Source organism: Schistocerca piceifrons, chromosome X (assembly GCF_021461385.2).
Source record: "Schistocerca piceifrons isolate TAMUIC-IGC-003096 chromosome X, iqSchPice1.1, whole genome shotgun sequence".
Taxonomy (NCBI): Eukaryota; Metazoa; Arthropoda; class Insecta; order Orthoptera; family Acrididae; genus Schistocerca; species Schistocerca piceifrons.
In genome coordinates, this window is record NC_060149.1 from 958,781,158 (window position 1) to 958,801,847 (window position 20,690).

General features: G+C 40.9%; 1 protein-coding gene across 1 annotated transcript in view; it reads right to left on the reverse strand.

The window, feature by feature from the left end:
- Positions 1-2,223: 2,223 nt before the first annotated feature.
- The window catches only part of LOC124722807 (molybdenum cofactor biosynthesis protein 1-like), a 43,537-nt gene continuing 25,070 nt past the window's right edge, over positions 2,224-20,690 (reverse strand). The window contains exons 4-6 of the mRNA XM_047247936.1: positions 12,804-12,949; positions 3,916-4,001; positions 2,224-2,324 (exon numbers count right to left, since the gene is read on the reverse strand). Coding sequence (XP_047103892.1) covers positions 2,224-2,324; positions 3,916-4,001; positions 12,804-12,949 — 333 coding nt within the window. The remainder of the gene's footprint in view (positions 2,325-3,915; positions 4,002-12,803; positions 12,950-20,690) is intronic.

Consider the following 20,690-nt stretch of genomic DNA (forward strand, 5'->3'; position numbering starts at 1 on the left):
CCTCTCCCCATCTCCCCGGGTCACTGTCAAACTTCTCCACGATAGTCATTTGGAGCAGTGCAGGACTGGGACTCATTAGTGAACATAATGTGACGCCATTCATTAGCAGTCCGTACTTCTCGATCGTGGTACCACTTCACATGCAGTCATTTGCTTGGGTGTTAATGGCAGCCTATGCGCAGGACGGCAATTCCATAGTCTGGCTGCTCCTAGCTGCATGACACAGCATGTTGCAAGGAGTCTGTTACAGTGAACTCCTGTTTATCCGAAATGATCGGGACGGTGGCCGGTTCTGATAACGAAAATTTCAGATAAATCAAAGTCCCCCTGTTTTCATATGTGAACACTCCAAATTGCGTCAATATTGTGAAATACGATCGTAACACGTGCGTAGGGTATGTAAAACGTTACTGATACGGTTGCAAATAACCCTGCACTTTTTTACTGAAAAAATTGTGTTGACATGTTAAAAAGGCACCAAACTGTGATTGAAAACTCAAAGTTTTTAAATGCTGTATAACAAAGCTCGTTTATTTTGCATTCTTACAGAAAAAATCTCCCTTATTTGGCAGCAGGAAAAAACAGGAGTTTTAATTTTATTACCTTTTGAATAAAAAATAAACTACTGAACAAAATTATGAAACAAATCTAGAGATTACTCAAAGGAACGAAAAGTCTGTCTAGAGGAACTTTCAAGAAAAGTAAAAAAAAAAAAAAAAAAACTTTTTAAGTTATGGACATAGAAGTTCTAGGATGCTTCATTAGAGTTTATTTTTTGGTAACGAAGTCACAAATGTCTTTTTTTGTTTGTTTTTTTGCTTGAGAAACTATTGCTGCAACAATACATCTCCAACGTTGAAATCAAACTATTTCAGGATAAATCGTCTCCTCCTGTTGGCTGATGTACTCCAGGGCAGTTTGGATCACTTTGTAACAGAATGTGTGAGGAATATTTTTCTCTGATTCATCATCAGAAACGTAGTCTTCTGACGCTTTATGATCAGTCACAATTTGGACGATTTCATCCTCAGTCACATGAAAAAATGCCATTTTCCATCCACTCTTCAATGTCTTCGAAGTGTGTGTCTTTACAACCAGCTTCTCCAGAAAATTCACCAAAATTATGTCAGCTTGAGTTTCGGTGTTGCCTCCTCCTTCCCACCACTTAGGTTGCCTTACGATCTAAGAGTTTTTTCCAAGACCTAACAAGAGGAAGTGGAGGAATTAGACTCCAAGCTTCAGCAATCAATGAATGACACTTAAAACATCGATTTTTTAAGAGCTTCCACAAAATCATCTGCAGCATCAATCACACCTATTAGGTATTCCAGCATCTTGCGTCTGTAATGTTTTTCCATCGCCTCAAGAATACCTTGGTCCATCGGTTGACATAGAGATGTGACATTTTGTGGGAGAAATACAACTTTGATATCCCCATCTTGCAGATCACCTTGGTGAGAAGGAGCATTGTCCACAAGAAGTAGCGCTTTTCAAGGAAGTCCGTTTCCTGCCATGTAATTTACTACAGCTGGAACAAACTCTGCCTGGAACCACTCTCTGAAGATGGCACTGTTCATACATGCCTTAAGACTGATTCGTGTACCTCAGTGGCAAAGCTGGTTGGTTGGTGTCTAAATGCTCTTGGTGTTTTAGATTTGCCAATTAAAGTAAGACACAGTTTATGATTGCCAGTGGTATTACTGCAAGCGAGGACAGTAAATATATCTTTGATTTTTTTGGATCCGGAAGCCATTTCTTCTTCTTTAGAGGCAAGGGTTTTCGTTAGCAGGATTTTGTAATTCAACCCAATTTCATCACATTTGTAAAGTTGATTGCCAGTATAACCTCCTTTGTCAATGATTGTGTGCAGTTTCTTCTTAAAATCAGCATAGCAGCTTCATCCCCAGATAATGATTTGGCACTGATGGCAGTTTCATGGATGCCATGCCGCTTCTTGAAACGATCCTGCCGGCCATTAATTCCGAGGAATTCTTGCTTCTTTCCTTCAATCAGCTCATCAGCTCATTTTGACAAAGTAGAGGACCTGAAACTGACACACCTTTGGCTCTTATTTATTCGTGCCACAAAAATAATGCCTCTTCTAACTGAGGATGTGCACCTTTTCTCATTGTTTTTCAAGATTTCAGTGCGCTGCCCAATGTTTGGATGGAACAAAATTTTTCAATTCCTGATCGATTTGTCTTCCGATCAGTAATTGTACTCCTACTCTGCAGCAACTTCTGTGGGTGGCTCACCAGCATCAATTCTCTGCAAAGAGTGAAGCTCTTTTTCCAACAAGATCACATTCGTTTTATGTTTCGTGCCTGTAGTCATGTTCAGTGTTCTTTTTACAGACACTCGACTGAGTCCTTTATGGTTTTTGGCCCCTTTTATCTCTGGACACTTTAAGGCACATAGTGGGAGCACAAAACCTCAAATCAGAAACACACAGATGCACAACTTGACAACACTCGAGATGCACTAGACAAACTTTTGACTTTTGAAACCAGGCTGTGGCAGCCATCAAATGAAAGCATTCGATACATCTATGCCATTTCCTCTGTTCTACCCAAGCCCATGTGGCAACACAACAGGGTGTTGTACGTTCACTGTTAAACACTCAGCTTTGATGTACCGACAACAAGTGGAAAGTGTTAGGCATCGCACTCTAATTGTCGGTTTCGACAGGGCTATGTTGCGCTGCATAGAACAATACTGTATGTACTGTACTTCCAAGGAGTTCCAATAGATGGCAGTGGCATGAAACCATGCAATACGAATAAGAAACACACTAGAGATTCAACCAACACACGCACGAATTGACGATACTTGGACTTTTGACACGCACCAGTGCACTGATTAGCAGTAGATTGCCAAAAAACACCAGCAAATACTTGGCTCCAGGTGCACGCAAATTAAAACTTTCAAGTGTCAATCTAGCTAGCCAAAAGTGTAGCTGCACGAGAGTTTACTGTACTTGTTCTCAGATGGCAGTCACAGACGTGAACAGGTTACAATGTACTCAGTACACTACACAGTGATGCTCCCTTGTAGTGGTCTGATGTAGTCAACTGGAACATTGATGATGAGTATGCCCTTACTTTCCAACATCAGGCCACTGTCAGATCCAAATACTCTAAAAATACAGATGTTGCAAGGTTTAACCAGGCGACCAAATGGACATCCACAATGAGGTTTCTTTCAAACTCTCATCAGATAATGCTGTCTCACACCAATATGCAGCACCTTCATATCCTCCAGAGTGATGATTCAACATCTGACGCTATTCGCATCCCTTATATACCGCACAATGCTTGCTAAACAGCAATAAAAACAAAGAACACCAATGAATAATGAAGGAAAAGACAGACTGTTACTTACCATAAAGAAGATACCTTAGGCTGCAGATGGGCAGAATTAAAAGACACTTACATAAAGCTTTCAGCCACAGCCTTCATCAGTAAGTAATAATCTGTCTTTTCCAACATTGTTTATATTCCTACTGAAGTTTCCATTGTTTCAAGTACACTGATGCTTTTCTGTGAGTGTTTCCTTTATGATGTTTTCTGCATTTTAGCTTTTTTTTAAAAAAAGAAAAAAAAAAGAAAGAAAGAAAGAAAGAAAAAAAGATTTGTTGCTGGAAAACTTCTGAAGTCCAATAAAGGAGTTACAACAGCCATATATGGTTATCTGGTGGACCTTGCAGAACCAAATTCTAGGGCTGAAATGTACTGTTGACCAATGGGCATTAATCAGAATGAATACTAAATAAAAAATTAAATCCAATTTTACACAAAAAACACAGGTTCTATCACTGTTGTTTTTCGTTCTATTTTGCTCTTATGTTTGCTATGACTTGTTAAGCAGAAATTTTCTTTCTATCTATAGAGTTACATTTGCTGTAATGTATCTTACCTGCATGTTGTTTCTTCTTTCTTCTCACTGCTGCCCCAATCATGGCAAGCAAGTCATCCTCACTGCATTTGCTTCGTATTGCATCTCTGAAACAACAGTTAAAACACCCGTTAAACAGTACCAGGCAATTACCACACAGTGAAATGTTGGTACAGTAAAAAGGAAGAAAAACTTTGCAGATATCTTCAACAGTAATCTTGTAGTCTGCAGTAGGCAACAGCAGGATAACAAACCCACTGGACAAGAATGGGAAAGTCATGATAGAAGTTACTTTTATTTTTATAAATAAACAGGTATCTTACACAAATGCTCAAGAGTATACATAGGATCTCGGGCTGAAGAGGTGGAGCAGAAACTGACATTAGTTTTGTTGAAGAGGGAGTAGTGGAACACAGCACAATTTCTTGCAAAATGAAGCCAAATTTATTGATACTCTGTTAATTAATTGCCAAGCTCACTAATGTGACCATTTTACAACAGGTACTTACTGCTTGGAGTATATGTGAATTTTCAGGCTTGCCTGATAGATCTGTTGCAAAAACACTTTGGGTTCCCCACCAGATAACATTATGCAAGTCCCTCCCTCAATATTTCAGTGACAACATTTTGGCATCTTCAGGTGGTGGTGATTTCCACCATCACTGCTGCAAGATGCAACTGGCAATTTCCACGTGACAGCTTTGAAATTTATCATGTGGATGACTATGACCATCATATTTAGAATTCAGAGGATTTCATAGAATACCTGAAGATGCTTAAACTAGAACTTTCAGATCTTTTAGTTAGCTCAAATGTTATATCATTACTTACAAAAGTGCCCCTGCAGCCCTCATTAGAGGTTATTAGCAGCAAGTTTGAGAAAGAAATTGTGGTGCTGTTTAAACATGTGCATACCTCATCCTATTTCTTATGTAACACAAACTACTTTGATCAAGTGGACAGTGTTCCCATGGGAGATCCTCTATTTCCCTTAGTAAATATCCAACATTCCTCCTTCTGGCAGAATGCTGAAGAGACATTTGTGGTGTGGCCCACATAATACAGACACTACCTATGTTCCTGCAGCATTTGCACTCGCTCCATCTGAATATTCATTTCACTGTGGAAGTACAAAAAGATAGCAGCTTACCATCCCTGGATGTCACGGTTAGAAGAAAAGCTGACAGAACACTGGGGCATAGTCTCTACTGAAAACTGATACATGCAGAGTTATATTTGCGGTCCAAAAGTTGCCGTCACCCTGCACAATGTGGTAGTGTCTTACACTCCCTGGCACATAGAGCACACATGATCTCAGATACCGACAGTCTGCCTGGTGAACTGTAACACCTAAGAACAGTGTTCCAGCAGAATGTTTATTCTTGTAAACAGATCTGAAATGTGTTCTGAGCAAAGCAAGTTCAGTGTAGGGATGTAAATGAAGATACTTAGACAAGCACTGCAAATGGATTTTTTGCCATATTTCAGTGGCATGTTTTCAAAAATAGAAAGAATCGCTAAGAGAAACAGAATCAAGTGTGTTTTTCGTCTACTAGCAAAACTAAGGAATTGTTTGTGTTCAGTTAAAGACAATCTTGACCTTAGAAAACACAGATCATATATAAGATCTGATGCCATTATGGCAAATCTTATATAGGGCAGACACCTCACATTGTGCAAGAACACTGTGTTCAACAGCGCTGACAAAAATGCCACCCAGTAAATTAGTGGTAGCAGAGCACTGCCTGAATATAGGGCACCACACGTTTCCCAAGAGGACTGAAATTTTATCCTTAGCATCATCACTCTAGGATTGTGTTTTTAAGAATGAGGCATGTATCCATACGATGGGCAATCTTACCAACAGGAATATGGAATTTTGATTAAGCACTGCCCAGAATCCAGCACTGACTGCCATGAAATTAAAACAGTAGAAACCAGATCCTCCGATGTATGACCTGATGCAGCACCTTGCAGAGAGTTAATTCAGCTTTTAACCACACGAGTGTCCAGAAGTGCAGTCATTGCCCACAACACATAAGCAGAAGGCTACTATGAATGGAATTTCCATCCAACTGGGAGTGCCTGTCCACACATTCGTACTCCTGCTTCTAGCCTGACAAATTTCAATTCTGCTGTGCGAATATCACCAGCCACATCTTGCAGCAGTGATGACAGGACCCACCACTACCTGAAGATGATGAACAGTTGTGTTGGTGAAATATTGTGAGGTTTGCACAAAATTATTCAGTGGCAAATCTGAGAAGATTTGTATACTTTATTTTTCTGTGACGCAGGTAATGTGCAGCAAAATGTGATAAATTTCTGCATTTGCCTTTTTGTACATTTCAAAATACCCCAAAAATTGGTGAGAAACACTGAACATATGACGTAACCAGATGACATACCCCACAGCATGTGCAGCAGTTGGGGTTGAGTGTAAAGGAATGATTGAGCAGTGCAATACTTTCATTTGAGCAAACAGAGCAAATTTCGAAAACATTTTGTAAATATGATCTGTTGTAAATGTAGATGTTACAAAATTATTGTCCCTGCTGTAATCAAGCAAAAGCAGTTCTGATTTTGTGTTTTTTGCTTCTGTCCCTTCTCTTTTTGTTTACAGACATTAGTTAGTAAAGAAAACATAGGTCATTTAATGGCGATGATGCTATGCTGAAGTTTATACTCATCTACTTGTTATGCAATATGGTAGGTTTTCATTGTACTGTACTTTGCAAGAAATCAAGGAAACTGCAAGACTGGTAAATAAAATAATAAACTTCAATATAAATACATAATTGTTTAACACAATGAAAAAATACTGCCTGCCAGATGCAAGACTCAAATCCTGAACACTATCACTAAAGTCACACACGTGTGTCCGTAGCCACAATGATATGAATACTTGACTTGGGTTGGGATGATCAAGTGTGACAGACCGAGAGGCTCAACCACTGCAAGCATGGCAAGGTACGTCATCTGGTGACATTTGTCATTCGCTTTTGACACATTTCCCAACATTTGTATTGTATCCAACATTTGTGATCCCATGTGTCTTGTATTAAATTACTTGTCTCAGGGTCATCTACAGTGCTTTGGAGGTTTTTAAATGTTAATACGCATCACCCTGTCTGTGTGTGTGTGTGTGTGTGTGTGTGTGTGTGTGTGTGTGTTTATATATACGAAACAAATACTAACAAAGAGATAGAGGGCCTGACCAGTACTTACCTCAGCTCAGTACAGCCGATAGATACACAAAACAGAACAGAAAATTGACGTATCCTAGCTTTCGGAACTTCGTTCCTTCATCAGGGAGGAGAGAGGGGAAAAAAGGGGAAGAAGGGAAAGTGGATTCAGTTATTCACAACCCAGGTTATGAAGCAACAGGGGAAAGGTAAACAGGGAGGGTAGCAAAGATGGAGGCATGGATGCCAGAGGGAAGCCAAAGATATTCTACTGTAATTACTGTGCCAGCTTCAAACCAAGGAGGATGAATACAGAAGTAAAGAGGCACATAGTATAAAGATAAACGCAACTATGTAGGATGAAAAGATGCATGAATGGCTAAAGAGGAAAGGGAAAGAGGAGAAGACTAAAGAGTAAATGGGAGTGAGGTTGGTTAACGTAGGTTCAGTCCAGGGGGATGGCGGGATGAAAGGATGTGTTGGAGTGCAAGTTCCCGTCTCCGCAGTTCCGAGGTACTGGTGTTGGGTGGGAGAAGCCAAATGGCACATATGGTGTAGCAGGTTCCTAGGTCCCTAGAATTATGCTGGAGAGCATGCTCCGCTACTGGGTATTGGACATCTCCTAGGCGGACAGTTCGTCTGTGCCCATTCACGCGCTCAGCCAGTTTAGTTGTCGTCATACCAAAGTAAAAGGCTGTGCAGTGCAGGCATGTCAGCTGATAAATGATGTGTTGTCTCACATGTGGCCCTGCCTTGAGTTGTGTATGTTATACCAGTAGCGGGGCAGGAGTAGTTGGTTGTGGGGGGATGCATGGGGCAGGTTTTGCATCGTGGTCGGTTACAGGGGTAGGAACCGCTGGGTAGAGAAGGTGGTCTGGGAATATTGTAGGGTTTGACAAGGATGTTATGGAGGTTAGGGGGTCGGCAAAAGGCAACTCTGGGTGGTGTGGGGAGAATATTGTCAAGGGATGATCTCATTTCAGGGCTTGACTTGAGAAATTCATATCCGTGGCGGAGTAATTAGTTGATGTATTCGAGGCCAGAATAATATTGGGTGACAAGGGGGATACTTCTGTGTGGTCTGGGGGTAGTAACATTGTTGTTGGGTGGGGAGGAATGTATTGCTTGGGAGATCTGTTTGTGGACAAGGTCTGCAGGATAGTAGTGGGAGAGGAAAGCACTGATATATAATATAATACAGGGAAACATTCCAAATGGGAAAAATATATCTAAAAACAAGGATGATGTAACTTACTAAACGAAAGCGTTGGTATGTTGATAGACACACAAACAAACACACACACAAAATTCAAGCTTTAGCAACCCACAGTTGCTTCATCAGGAAAGAGGGAAGGAGAGGGAAAGATGAAAGGATGTGGGTTTTAAGGGAGAGGATAAGCAGTCATTCCAATCCTGGGAGTGGAAAGATTTACCTTAGGGGGGGAAAAAGGACAGGTATACACTCGCACACACACACACACACACACACACACACACACACACACACACACACACACACACACACACACACATATATCCATCCGCACATATACAGACACAAGCAGGGTATATGTGCAGATGGATATGTGTGTGTGTGAGTGTGTGTGTGTGTGTGTGTGTGTGTGTGTGTGTGTGTGTGTGGCATACTGATCTGAACTATGCAGCCTTCAAATGGAAGTTTTTTGATCACTCCTTATTTTGCTCCCTGCCACCTTGGCAATATGTACCGCAAATCATCAGACAGACGACCTTCCTGCATGCTTCGAGCATCCCCTGGTGCTGTTCCGAACCAATGCTAATCTTTGTAACTGTGACGAGCAGTGTGCAGATTGCATCTTTGTATCCCACAAAGAGGTGACAGTTCCCAGTGGCATGAATGGTTACTGTTTATTGACTGTCACTGAGTTGGTGAGTCATTTGCTACATTGTGGCCCACCTGTTCGCTGCTAAAGCCATGCTAGTCAGTGGTAACCCCTGTCAATGATATCCTGTTGCCCATAGCAGTTCACTCTGCTGACTGTGGTAGTATTTTCCTTGAATAAATCTGCTCACAGTACACCTTTGACACTGTGGTACAAGAAAGCCCAATGACTACATACCCTTATAGAATAAGTGTCTCGAGCCATGGGTACCCACGATATGGCAGTGATAAAATCACCCTGTGATCAACTGTCACACTGCAGCTGTAAGCTGCACCTCCTTTTTCAGAATACTCAGGTTTATTAATTTGAAGTAAATCAGATCTTTTGAAGGAAGATTTAACAAAATGAGCACATCCAGGAAAGGATGAAACCATGTCTAATTAACTGGAACACAAAATTAATAATTAGTGGTGACAAAGATCCTCTGCAATAAAAAATAATGTCCACTGACTTCATGTATTAGTCTTCAAGTGACAGAATATATGTAACTGTGTCCTTCTTATTTACACTGATTAAACAATGGAAATTCCAGGTAGGAATATCAACAGTGCAGGGAAAGATAGATCACTATTTACCGTAAAGAAAACAAAGTTGCACACAGGCACAACACACAAACAAGCCTACCACGCGCGCACGCATGCATGCACACACACACAGAGAAAAAAAAAAAACTGCCAAGTCCAGCAGCTAGGGGCAAGCTGCTGGAGTTGACAGTCATATGTGTGTGACATGTGCTTGCCTGTGTGTATGAATGTGTGTGTTTCTCTGTATCTCTTTTGCTGATGAAGGCTGTGGCCGAAAGCTTTATGTAAGTGCCTCTTTAATTGTGCTTGTCTACAATGTAACATGTCTCCTTTACAGTAAGCAGCAATCTATGTTTTCCTATATTTTTCATTTACACATATGTAATTAACAAATCAGAGTCTATTTATTCCAGAGAAGTGACAGTTTGTTCATGACAGTTCAGCACAAATCTGATTTTTTATATACAGCAAGACTACCTATAAATTATTCTGTGTGCCAGTGTTCATGCTGACTATAGGGATTCACACTGATCATGTGTAATTTGACATCTGGTCCTGTAAACTTACTTCTGCTCAACGTGAAAAATTCTCCAATCCACGTTTTGTAATTAACCTTAACATATCAAATAATGCACCCTTCAATATAACTGCTTATTGTCCACTTCCCCTCACTCTATTCCCACTGTCAACCCAGCTGACCTCTACTTCTAATCAAAAAACCATGGTTGACTCAATGTTTGCTATTGCAAGCTATTGCTATTGCAACACATAAGTGCCAGAGGCACCAGTAATGATATATAATTAAAAATACTAGAAAGTAAGGCTCACCAGTTAGTTCATGCTAAGACAAACACTACAAGTGTCTAAGACACTGCGCTCTCACACAACAAGTACGAGGTCTGAATACATTCCAGTTACGATACACTAAACTATTTCATTCACGTTGGAAATATACATACTCTCTCCCCAATAAACAGAATAGTTATAACTCAATTGTTTACAAGTGTATATTATGACTCTTGCCACAGCTATGGAGTCAGTATGCCACAGGCGTGCCATAGAAAGGGATCAGGTTCAATTCCTTGTAGAGCCGGGAAATTCTGCTCGGTGGACAGACTGGAATAGGGTACACTCTGCTTGTAGTTCCAGCTGAGGAGCTACTCAAGTGAGAAGTAGTGTCTTCAACTTCTGGAAGTTGATAACAGCCTGGAGAGTTGTATACTGATCCCCTAACTCTCCATAGATATATAGTAGAGGACATCTCTCGAAGAGCATTGTGTGGTCTTCTGGGCCCAATGCAGAGTTCCTTTATCAACGTATATTGTATGTCACCACTTGTACACACTCATCAGCACAGTACCATTTTGTCTCTTCACGTGGCAAATTTTTATTCCCTTGTTTCCAGATCAACATTTTTCCTCTTCTTCTTCTTTTTTTTTTTTCTTACTATCATTTCTTGTACCACACATATTCCACACGGTTTATGCTCACTCCTTCAATGATACTGCCCATCCTTCTCTAGTGTGCGAGTTGTCGCTGCTTTCCTGCGTGTTTGTTGGTTTAAACACCCTTGTTTCAAAAGAGAGTGACAGCTTAGATACAGTCTTGTCAACATTTTGTATTTTTATTTAGCAATTATTGTTTGAGCCTTATAGGCGAATGTCACAAGATATTGTCAACCACTGCATTCACTAGATCGGAATGGGGTTTATGGTAACTTATCAATTCATTTTTTAAGTTGCTGTTATCTTTTTCATCCTATCTTGGACTAGCTTTTCCATACTCCCACTCTATTTTACATAGCCAAACAGTTATCTGCCCTTGCAAACTTGCTCCTTTACTACCAAGTTAACTAATACTGGGCAGCCTAACAGAAGTTCCAATATCCAGTCTTTCACCACAATTCACCTACACACACTTTTCACTCACTGATTTTCTTTTTTCAATGTCATAAATATTTTGCTTTCACAGACTGCTGTGCTTTGAACATAAAATTGTAGGAACATCTGCCTCACATGTCAGTTTCTTTTTTTTTTTTTTATTTATTAAAGAATATGTTCCTTGCTTATTCCTATCTGCTTCTGATACATTTCCATTCTCACTTCTATTTTGTTTTGATCCATTTCTTTTTTCTTTGATAGACAAGTCAAACAACAATGGCAATAAGTTGCAGCCCCCTGTGTTTCACCCTACTTACTACGAACTTACTTTTCTTAGCTTCCAATTTTATTAGTCATTTGGTTTTTAAGATACTTAAATTAGTTGTTTGACCCTGTATTTTTATATCTTATTTTACCTTGGGTTGATAAAGGATTTCTGTTATGCTCACAAAGAGAGAGCTGATTCTTCCCACCCCCCACCCCCCTTACCTTGTCCTGAAACAAACTTATCGCCAAGTATCTTGCAGTATTTTTCCTATTATTAATCTCTTAGTCTAGTCATCAATTTAAAAGTGTCAGTTGTTGGTCCCATTGTCTAATAATTTGTACATTTATACACATGAAGTTCCAATTTTTATTTGGAACATATAGACTCTGATAATCATGAATCACAGTTCAAATGGCTCTGGGCACTATGGGACTTAACATCTGAGCCAAGGCAGGATTCAAACCTGCGACCATAGCAGTCGCGCGGTTCTGGACTGAAGTGCCTAGAACCGCTCGGCAACGGTGGCTGGCAAATCATAGTTACCATCACAGGGACAGAAATGCTGTGTTAACTTTATTAAAACCTAGGGACATAGCTAAAAATGTCTTTACATAATTTCCAGTCCTGATTACTTTCCTTTAATTTAATCTCACAAATAGGTTAGTGTAACATGATGTTGACAGAGGCAAATTATATATACTCACAAATTATTTAGCTAGAGGTATCTGGTTTGTATGTCTGGGAGGGAGGACGGTGCAAGCTGAAAACTTCAAGAAAAGATTACTCATTTCATACCTGCTGGATTTAACTGCAGTTTATCTCTTCCAATTACCAACCACATACCTAATGTGCATGGCAAACAGTTTAAAAGTATTATTCTATACTCAGCATTTGGAACTATCAGTTCCTTCATGAGGGAGGAAAGGGGGATAAGTTTCTGAAGGTCTGAAAGGTCACTCGGACTCCACGACGAATGTGAGGACAAGAGGAACGAATGTGTCTATAAGAAGTTTTGGAATTTCACCTCCTGAAGGTAAAATACTGATCAGTCTGTCAGTCTTCTAGTAATTTTATGGTTTCCTCGCATGAATTTTCACTTGGACACGATTATTCTATGTTTCATCACTCACCTGAGAGATATCTCTGAATTCCCAAAGAGACACACCTCCAAATTGCCATCAGCTGTTATCCGTAAACGGTTGCACGTGCCACAGAAGTGTTCACTCATTGAGGTAATAAATCCCACGCATCCCTTGAAGCCCGGGACATGGGATGCCTGCAAAAAGAAATTGTAAGAAAATAGCTACCGCTGTTGTGAAAATACTATAAATGTGTTGCTCACCAAGTGGAGGAAGGAGAAAACGTGCGTTAAGGGGAGTTTGAACGCCCTATCCTGACAATGTTAAATTTAGTGACTTAACTTCCCCGTATTTCAGGAACAACTGTAGCCATTGACAAGAAACTTTTACAGGACATTAAACTATATGTTCTGAGTCTTACAATAATTGCATTTCAGCCACTGCTTTTGGAAATACAATTTTTTAATTACACAGTTAAAATTTTGTGTACTTTTTTGTATGTTATTCTAAATAATTTTATTTATACATAACATTATGTTTTTCTTTTAGTTAAGAAGACTCAGGATACGTATGTTATTACTCCCTGAAAATTTGAATTCGCTACTCGAAGTAGTTTCTGAGATTTAGGGAAAAATGCAAGAGAAAATGTAAATTTTCAGGAAGAGTTTTTAAAGTTTTAATAGACTGTAACTCAATATATGCTTAACATTTTATTTTTAGTCACTCAGAAGCACCCTGCACCATACTGTATAGCATCCTCTTGATCTTTTTTAAGTTTTTTCTTGTTTTCTTCTTTCTGGACTCCGTAGTGGCCAACTGTGCTGCATACTCTGCTTTACCAGTGCAAACCTTGTCCATCCATTCAAATTCTCTGATGCAGTTTGCTCCAGAATTAATTCCCATATGTTGTAGCACTTTCACGCTACCAATGTTGCCATCATTAAAAGCAATAACAGCATGACTGACCCCCACTTTAGTGTCTTCATTACAAGAAAATCATTTTTTGGTCTACATCTACATCTACATCCATACTCCTCAAGCCACCTGACGGTGTAGGGTACCTTGAGTACCTCTATTGGTTCTCCCTTCTATTCCAGTCTCGTATTGTTCGTGGAAAGAAGGATTGTCAGTATGCCTCTGTGCGGGCTCTAATCTCTCTCATTTTATCCTCATGGTCTCTTTGCGAGATATACGTAGGAGGGAGCAATATACTACTTGACTCCTCGGTGAAGGTATGTTCTCGAAACTTCAACAAAAGCCCGTACCGAGCTACTGAGCATCTCTCTCGCAGAGTCTTCCACTGGAGTTTATCTAACATCTCCGTAATGCTTTCATGATTACTAAATGATCCTATAACGAAGCATGCTGCTCTCTGTTGGATCTTCTCTATCTCTTCTATCAACCCTATCTGGTATGGATCCCACACTGCTGAGCAGTATTCAAACAGTGGGCGAACAAGTGTACTGTAACCTAATTCCTTTGTTTTCGGATTGCATTTCCTTAGGATTCTTTCAATGAATCTCAGTCTGACATCTGATTTACCGACGATCAACTTTATATGATCATTCCATTTTAAATCACTCCTAATGCATACTCCCAGATAATTTATGGAATTAACTGCTTCCAATTGCTGACCTGCTATATTGTAGCTAAATGATATGGGATCTTTCTTTCTATGTATTTGCAGCACATTACACTTGTCTACATTGAGATTCAATTGCCATTCCCTGCACCATGCATCAATTCGGTGCAGATCATCCTGCATTTCAGTACAATTTTCCATTGTTGCAACCTCTCGATATACCACAGCATCATCCGCAAAAAGCCTCAGTGAACTTCCGATGTCATTCACAAGGTCATTTATGTATATTGTGAATAGCAACGGTCCTACGACACTCCCCTGCAGCACACCTGAAATCACTCTTACTTCGGAAGACTTCTCTCCATTGAGAATGACATGCTGCGTTCTGTTATCTAGCAACTCTTCAATCCAATCACATAATTGGTCTGATAGTCCATATGCTCTTACTTTGTTCATTAAATGATTGCGGGGAACTGTATCGAACGCCTTGCGGAAGTCAAGAAACACAGCATCTACGTGGGAACCCGTGTCTATGGCCCTCTGAGTCTCGTGGACGAATAGCGCGAGCTGGGTTTCACCCGATCGTCTTTTTCGAAACCCATGCTGATTCCTACAGAGTAGATTTCTAGTTTACAGAAAAGTCATAATACTCGAACATAATACATGTTCTAAAATTCTACTACTGATCGACGTTAGAGATATAGGTCTATAGTTCTGCACATCTGTTCGACGTCCCTTCTTGAAAACAGGGATGACCTGTGCCCTTTTCCAATTCTTTGGAACGCTACGCTCTTGTAGAGACCTACGGTACACTGCTGCAAGAATGGAGGCAAGTTCCTTCACATACTCTGTGTAAAATTGAACTGGTATCCCATCAGGTCCAGCGGCCTTTCCTCTTTTGAGTGATTTTAATTGTTTCTCTATCCCTCGGTCATCTATTTCAATATCTACCATTTTGTCATCTGTGCGACAATCTAGAGAAGGAACTACAGTGCAGTCTTCCTCTGTGAAACAGCTTTGGAAAAAGACATTTAGTATTTCGGCCTTTAGTCCATCATCCTCTGTTTCAGTACCTTTTTGGTCACAGAGTGTCTGGACATTTTGTTTTGATCCACCTACCGCTTTGACATAAGAGCAAAATTTCTTAGGATTTTCTGCCAAGTCAGTACATAGAACTTTACTTTTGAATTCATTTAACGCCTCTCGCATGGCCCTCCTCACATTACATTTCGCTTCGCGTAATTTTTGTTTGTCTGCAAGGTGTTGGCTATGTTTATGTTTGCTGTGAAGTTCCCTTTGCTTCCGCAGCAGTTTTCTAACTCGGTTGTTGTACCACGCTGGCTTCTTTCCATCTCTTACGATCTTGCTTGGCACATACTCATCTAACGCATATTGTACGATGGTTTTGAACTTTGTCCACTGATCCTCTACACCATCTGTACTTAAAACAAAACTTTTGTGTTGAGCCATCAGGTACTCTGAAATCTGATTTTTGTCACTTTTGCTAACCAGAAAAATCTTCGTACCTTTTTTAATATTTCTATTTACGGCTGAAATCATCGATGCAGTAACCGCTTTATGATCACTGATTCCCTGTTCTGCGTTAACTGTTTCAAATAGTTCGGGTCTGTTTGTCACTAGAAGGTCTAATATGTTATCGCCACGAGTCGGTTCTCTGTTTAACTGCTCAAGGTAGTTTTCAGATAAAGCTCTTAAAAAATTTCACTGGATTCTTTGTCCCTGCCACCCGTTATGAAAGTTTGAGTCTCCCAGTCTATATCCGGCAAATTAAAATTTCCACCCAGAACTATAACATGTTGGGCAAATCTACTCGAAATATTTTCCAAATTATCCTTCAGGTGCTCAGCCACAACAGCTGCTGAGCCAGGGGGCCTATAGAGACATCCAATTACCATGTCTGAGCCTGCTTTAACCGTGACCTTCACCCAAATTATTTCACATTTCGGATCTCCGTCAATTTCCTTTGATACTATTGCACTTCTTATCACTTTAAACATGCCTCCCCTTTCACTGTCCAGCCTGTCTCTCCGGTATACATTCCAATCTGAGTTTAGAATTTCATTACTGTTTACATCTGGTTTCAGCCAACTTTCTGTCCCTAGTACTATGTGGGCATTGTGACCGCTTATTAATGAGAGCAGTTCTGGGACCTTTCTATAGACGCTCCTGCAGTTTACTATTAGCACATTAGTATTGTTATTCCCTGTTGCATTTTGTCTACTCCTACCTCGCCGCATCTCAGGAGGTGTCTTGTCGGGCCTAGGGAGGGAATTCTCTAACCTAAAAAACCCACATGTGCACTCCACATATACTCTGCTACCCTTGTAGCCGCTTCCTGCATGTAGTGCACACGTGACCTATTCAGGGGGACCCTACATTTCGCCACCCGATAGTGGAGGTCGAGAAATTTGCACCCCAGATCTCCGCAGAATCGTCTGAGTCCCTGGTTTAAGCTTTCCACTCGGCTCCAAACCAGAGGACCACCACTATCGGTTCTGGGAATGATACTACAAATAGCTAGCTCAGATTCCACCCCGCGAGGCTTTCCGCCTTCAACAACTCCGCTAACCGCCTGTACAAACTGAGGATGACCTCTGAACCCAGACGGCAGGAGTCATTGGTGCCGACATGAGCAACAATTTGCAGTCGGGTGCACCCAGTGCTCTCTATCACTGCCGGCACGGCCTCCTCCACATCTCGGATGAGACCCCCGGCAAGCAGACAGAGTGAACACTGACCTTCTTCCCCGACCTTTTCGCTATTTCCCTAAGGGGCTCCATCACCCGCCTAACGTTGGAGCTCCCAATAACTAATAAACCCCTCCCCCCATGTGCCTGCTCGGACCTTGCTGAAGGAGTGGCCACATGTCCACTCACAGGCAGAACGGGCGATGCCACACGGCCAGCCTCCACACTGACCCTCCGCCTCGTGCGCCGCGAACGCCGCTGAACCCGCCACTCCCCTTGGGAAGAGGGTGGCCCAATAGCGCCCGGTACCCGCAAAGATGTGTCGACAGCAGGGTCAGTGGGTGAAGCATGTAACACCTGGGGTGTACCATGCAACGCACCAGACTCACCACTGCTTGAAGACGGCTAACCGCGGCCATCAACACGTTCAGCTGTTCGCGAACAGTGGCCAGCTCCTCCTGTGTCCGTACACAGCAGTCTCACATCCTATCCATCCTAAGAAATCAATTTACTGTAGAGAGTTAATCAACTTATAACTAGACTGCTAATTCACTAAAGGCGGCTGATAGTTGACTAAACTGTGGTTACTAGACACTTCCTGTAGAAAACAATGAAAATAGCACTACCTGTCTCTGGACTGTATTCAAAACAAACACTAGCACTACTGGCACTATGGCTGACTAAACGGACTCTCTCTGACTGTATTCAAAACAAACACAAAATCTATGGAACACTATTACTAGCACTCGACAATTAAAGCTTCCTAAAAGCAAAAACACATGGAAGAAGAAGTGACAAGTAAGAAAAATAGAGTTAATACTTAAATTAGCGTAGCTCGCTGCACAGCAGATGTGACACAGACGGCAGTTACGATAACACTGACACTATAAGATTATTGAACGACTCATTGGGATTTTGAGTCTGACAATGCAGACACTTCTTCAATAATTCAGGATTGCCAGGTCTCTGTAAACAGGTTTTATGATATCCACAACTGCTGCTGGGATAGAATGTTTATGGCTGTATGACCTGTTTGAGTACTGGGCATTGCGGTAATTGCACCATGAATGAGATCCAGGAGGGCAAAGATGGTGTACTGGTTTATCATCAGCTGACAGTCTCTGGAAGAAGGTAGCCCATACTGCCTGCTTCATTTTCAACAAATCCTCAGTATTATTTCTAATGGCAATCTCATAATACTGTTGTAGTTCATCAATCATGTTGTCTGTCAGCCTGCTTCATATGGTCTTACCACCTGAAAGTGTCTTGTCTCTCAAACTTTGTTTCAACTTCCTCAATCTGGTACCCATCCTCTTCTGGGCATGACCAACACATTCCATTTCTGTGACAAGCTTCTCACCATAAGGCTGAGTGGCTACTACACTGTTATATGCATTTGAGTCTGCATAACCTAAGAACTTAGTGTAACACACTCCCCTTTAGTTTACAGATCGATTATAAATTTCAACAGCTGCACGGGCCTCCGTACGACTAGTTGTCCTTCATAATTTCTGTCACAAATATGCCCTTCTTCATTCCCTGATTTATACTTATAACAATGTTTGGTTAAAATCTGGAAATCTATTAGCTTTCCAGTATCCACACTGGTCACTGTAGCAACAGAATTCTTAGAACTGCAGCTGCGCTTCTACCAAGTGCCCCAAAAGCTACTGATATGTCAATCATACCATCGTTTATTTCAGCAGCTTCATTTGCAGCACCCTTAATTGACTCACATGCAGCAGATCTCACAGCAGATCCAATAAATCCTGCATACTTGTCCATTTTACAAAGTGGGCGTGGCATATACATCATGACACACATTGTTTCTGCTGCAGTGTGTCCTTTGCCAATAGCTCTCAATCCATAAAACCACCTAATATTTATTTTAAAATAATTATCTTTACACTTATCAGAACTCCAAAATGAATGAGTATATTTACAACTGGCAGAATTAATGATAAGTTTCCTGGCTAGTCCATTTGATACCTCAATGTCTTCATGTAAACTAACTGGCCCTCCACATACATACAGCACACACATTCACATAACACCCCTGTTAGGATGTGTAAATGTATCAGAATATAACCTAACCTACCGTATACATGAGTTTTGTTTTGAGATAACTGTGTTATCACTATGTTTCATTTTAATCTTCGAAGCACTAATGGGTGTTTCGCTAGATACTCATGAGTTTGCCAGTATTTCATTGTCTGTAACTTCACACACCACATGCTGAACACAATGTTTCTCTTTATTCAAAAATTTATTACCATGAAACCCACATTTCTTAAAAACACTTCATTTTGGAGTCATACTTTTTGAGAGATTTACCAGTCTATTCGTCACTTTTCCTCGGAAAAACGTTAGCACTTCGATATACAAAGCATGTTTATACTATGAAAAGATACGATACTATTTTTGACAGTGCTACCAATACAAACACATAATTTAACCTTTATAACAGCAATCCACAGCTTTCTACAGGGTGGTCCATTGATAGTGACCGGGCCAAATATCTCACGAAATAAGCATCAAATGAAAAAACTACAAAGAACGAAATTCGTCTAGCTTGAAGGGAGAAACCAGATAGCGCTATGGTTGGCCTGCTAGATAGCGCTGCCATAGGTCAAACTCATATCAACTGCATTTTTTAAAACTAGGAACCCCCATTTTTTATTACATATTCATGTAGTACGTAAAGAAATATGAATGTTTTAGCTGGACCACTTTTTTCGGTTTGTGATAGATGGGGCTGTAACAGTCAAAAATGGTTCAAATGGCTCTGAGCACTATGGGACTTAACTTCTGAGGTCATCAGTCCCCTAGAACTTAGAACTACTTAAACCTAACTAACCTAAGGACATCACACACATCCATGCCCGAGGCAGGATTCGAACCTGCGACCGTAGCGGTCGCGCGTTTCCAGAATGTAGCGCCTAGCACTGCTCGGCCACTCCGGCCAGCTGCTGTAATAGTCACAAACATATAAGTATGTGGTATCACATAACATTCCGCCAGTGCGGACGGTATTTGCTTCGTGATACATTACCCGTGTTAAAATGGACCGTTTACCAGTTGCGGAAAAGGTCGATATCGTGTTGATGTATGGCTATTGTGATCAAAATGCCCATGGGGCGTGTGCTATGTATGCTGCTTGGTATCCTGGATAACATCATCGAAGTGTCCGGACCATTTGCTGGATAGTTACATTATTTAAGGAAACAGGAAGTGTCCAGCCACATGTGAAACATCAACCACGACCTGCAACAAATGATGATGCCCTAGTAGGTGTTTTAGCTGCTGGGGCAGCTTATCCACACATCAGTAGCAGACAAATTGCGCGAGAATTGGGAATCTCAAAAACGTCGGTGTTGAGAATGCTACATCAACATTGATTGCACCCGTACCATATTTCTATGCACCAGGAATTGCATGGCGATGACTTTGGATGTCATGTACAGTTCTGCCACTGGGCATAAGAGAAATTACGGGACGGTGAAAGATTTTTTGCATGCATTCTATTTAGCGATGAAGCATCATTCACCAACAGCGGTAACCTAAACCGCCATAATATTCACTATTGGGCAACGGAGAATCTTAAGATGGCAGTGACAAGTGGAACAGCAGCAACCTTGGCAGGTTAAT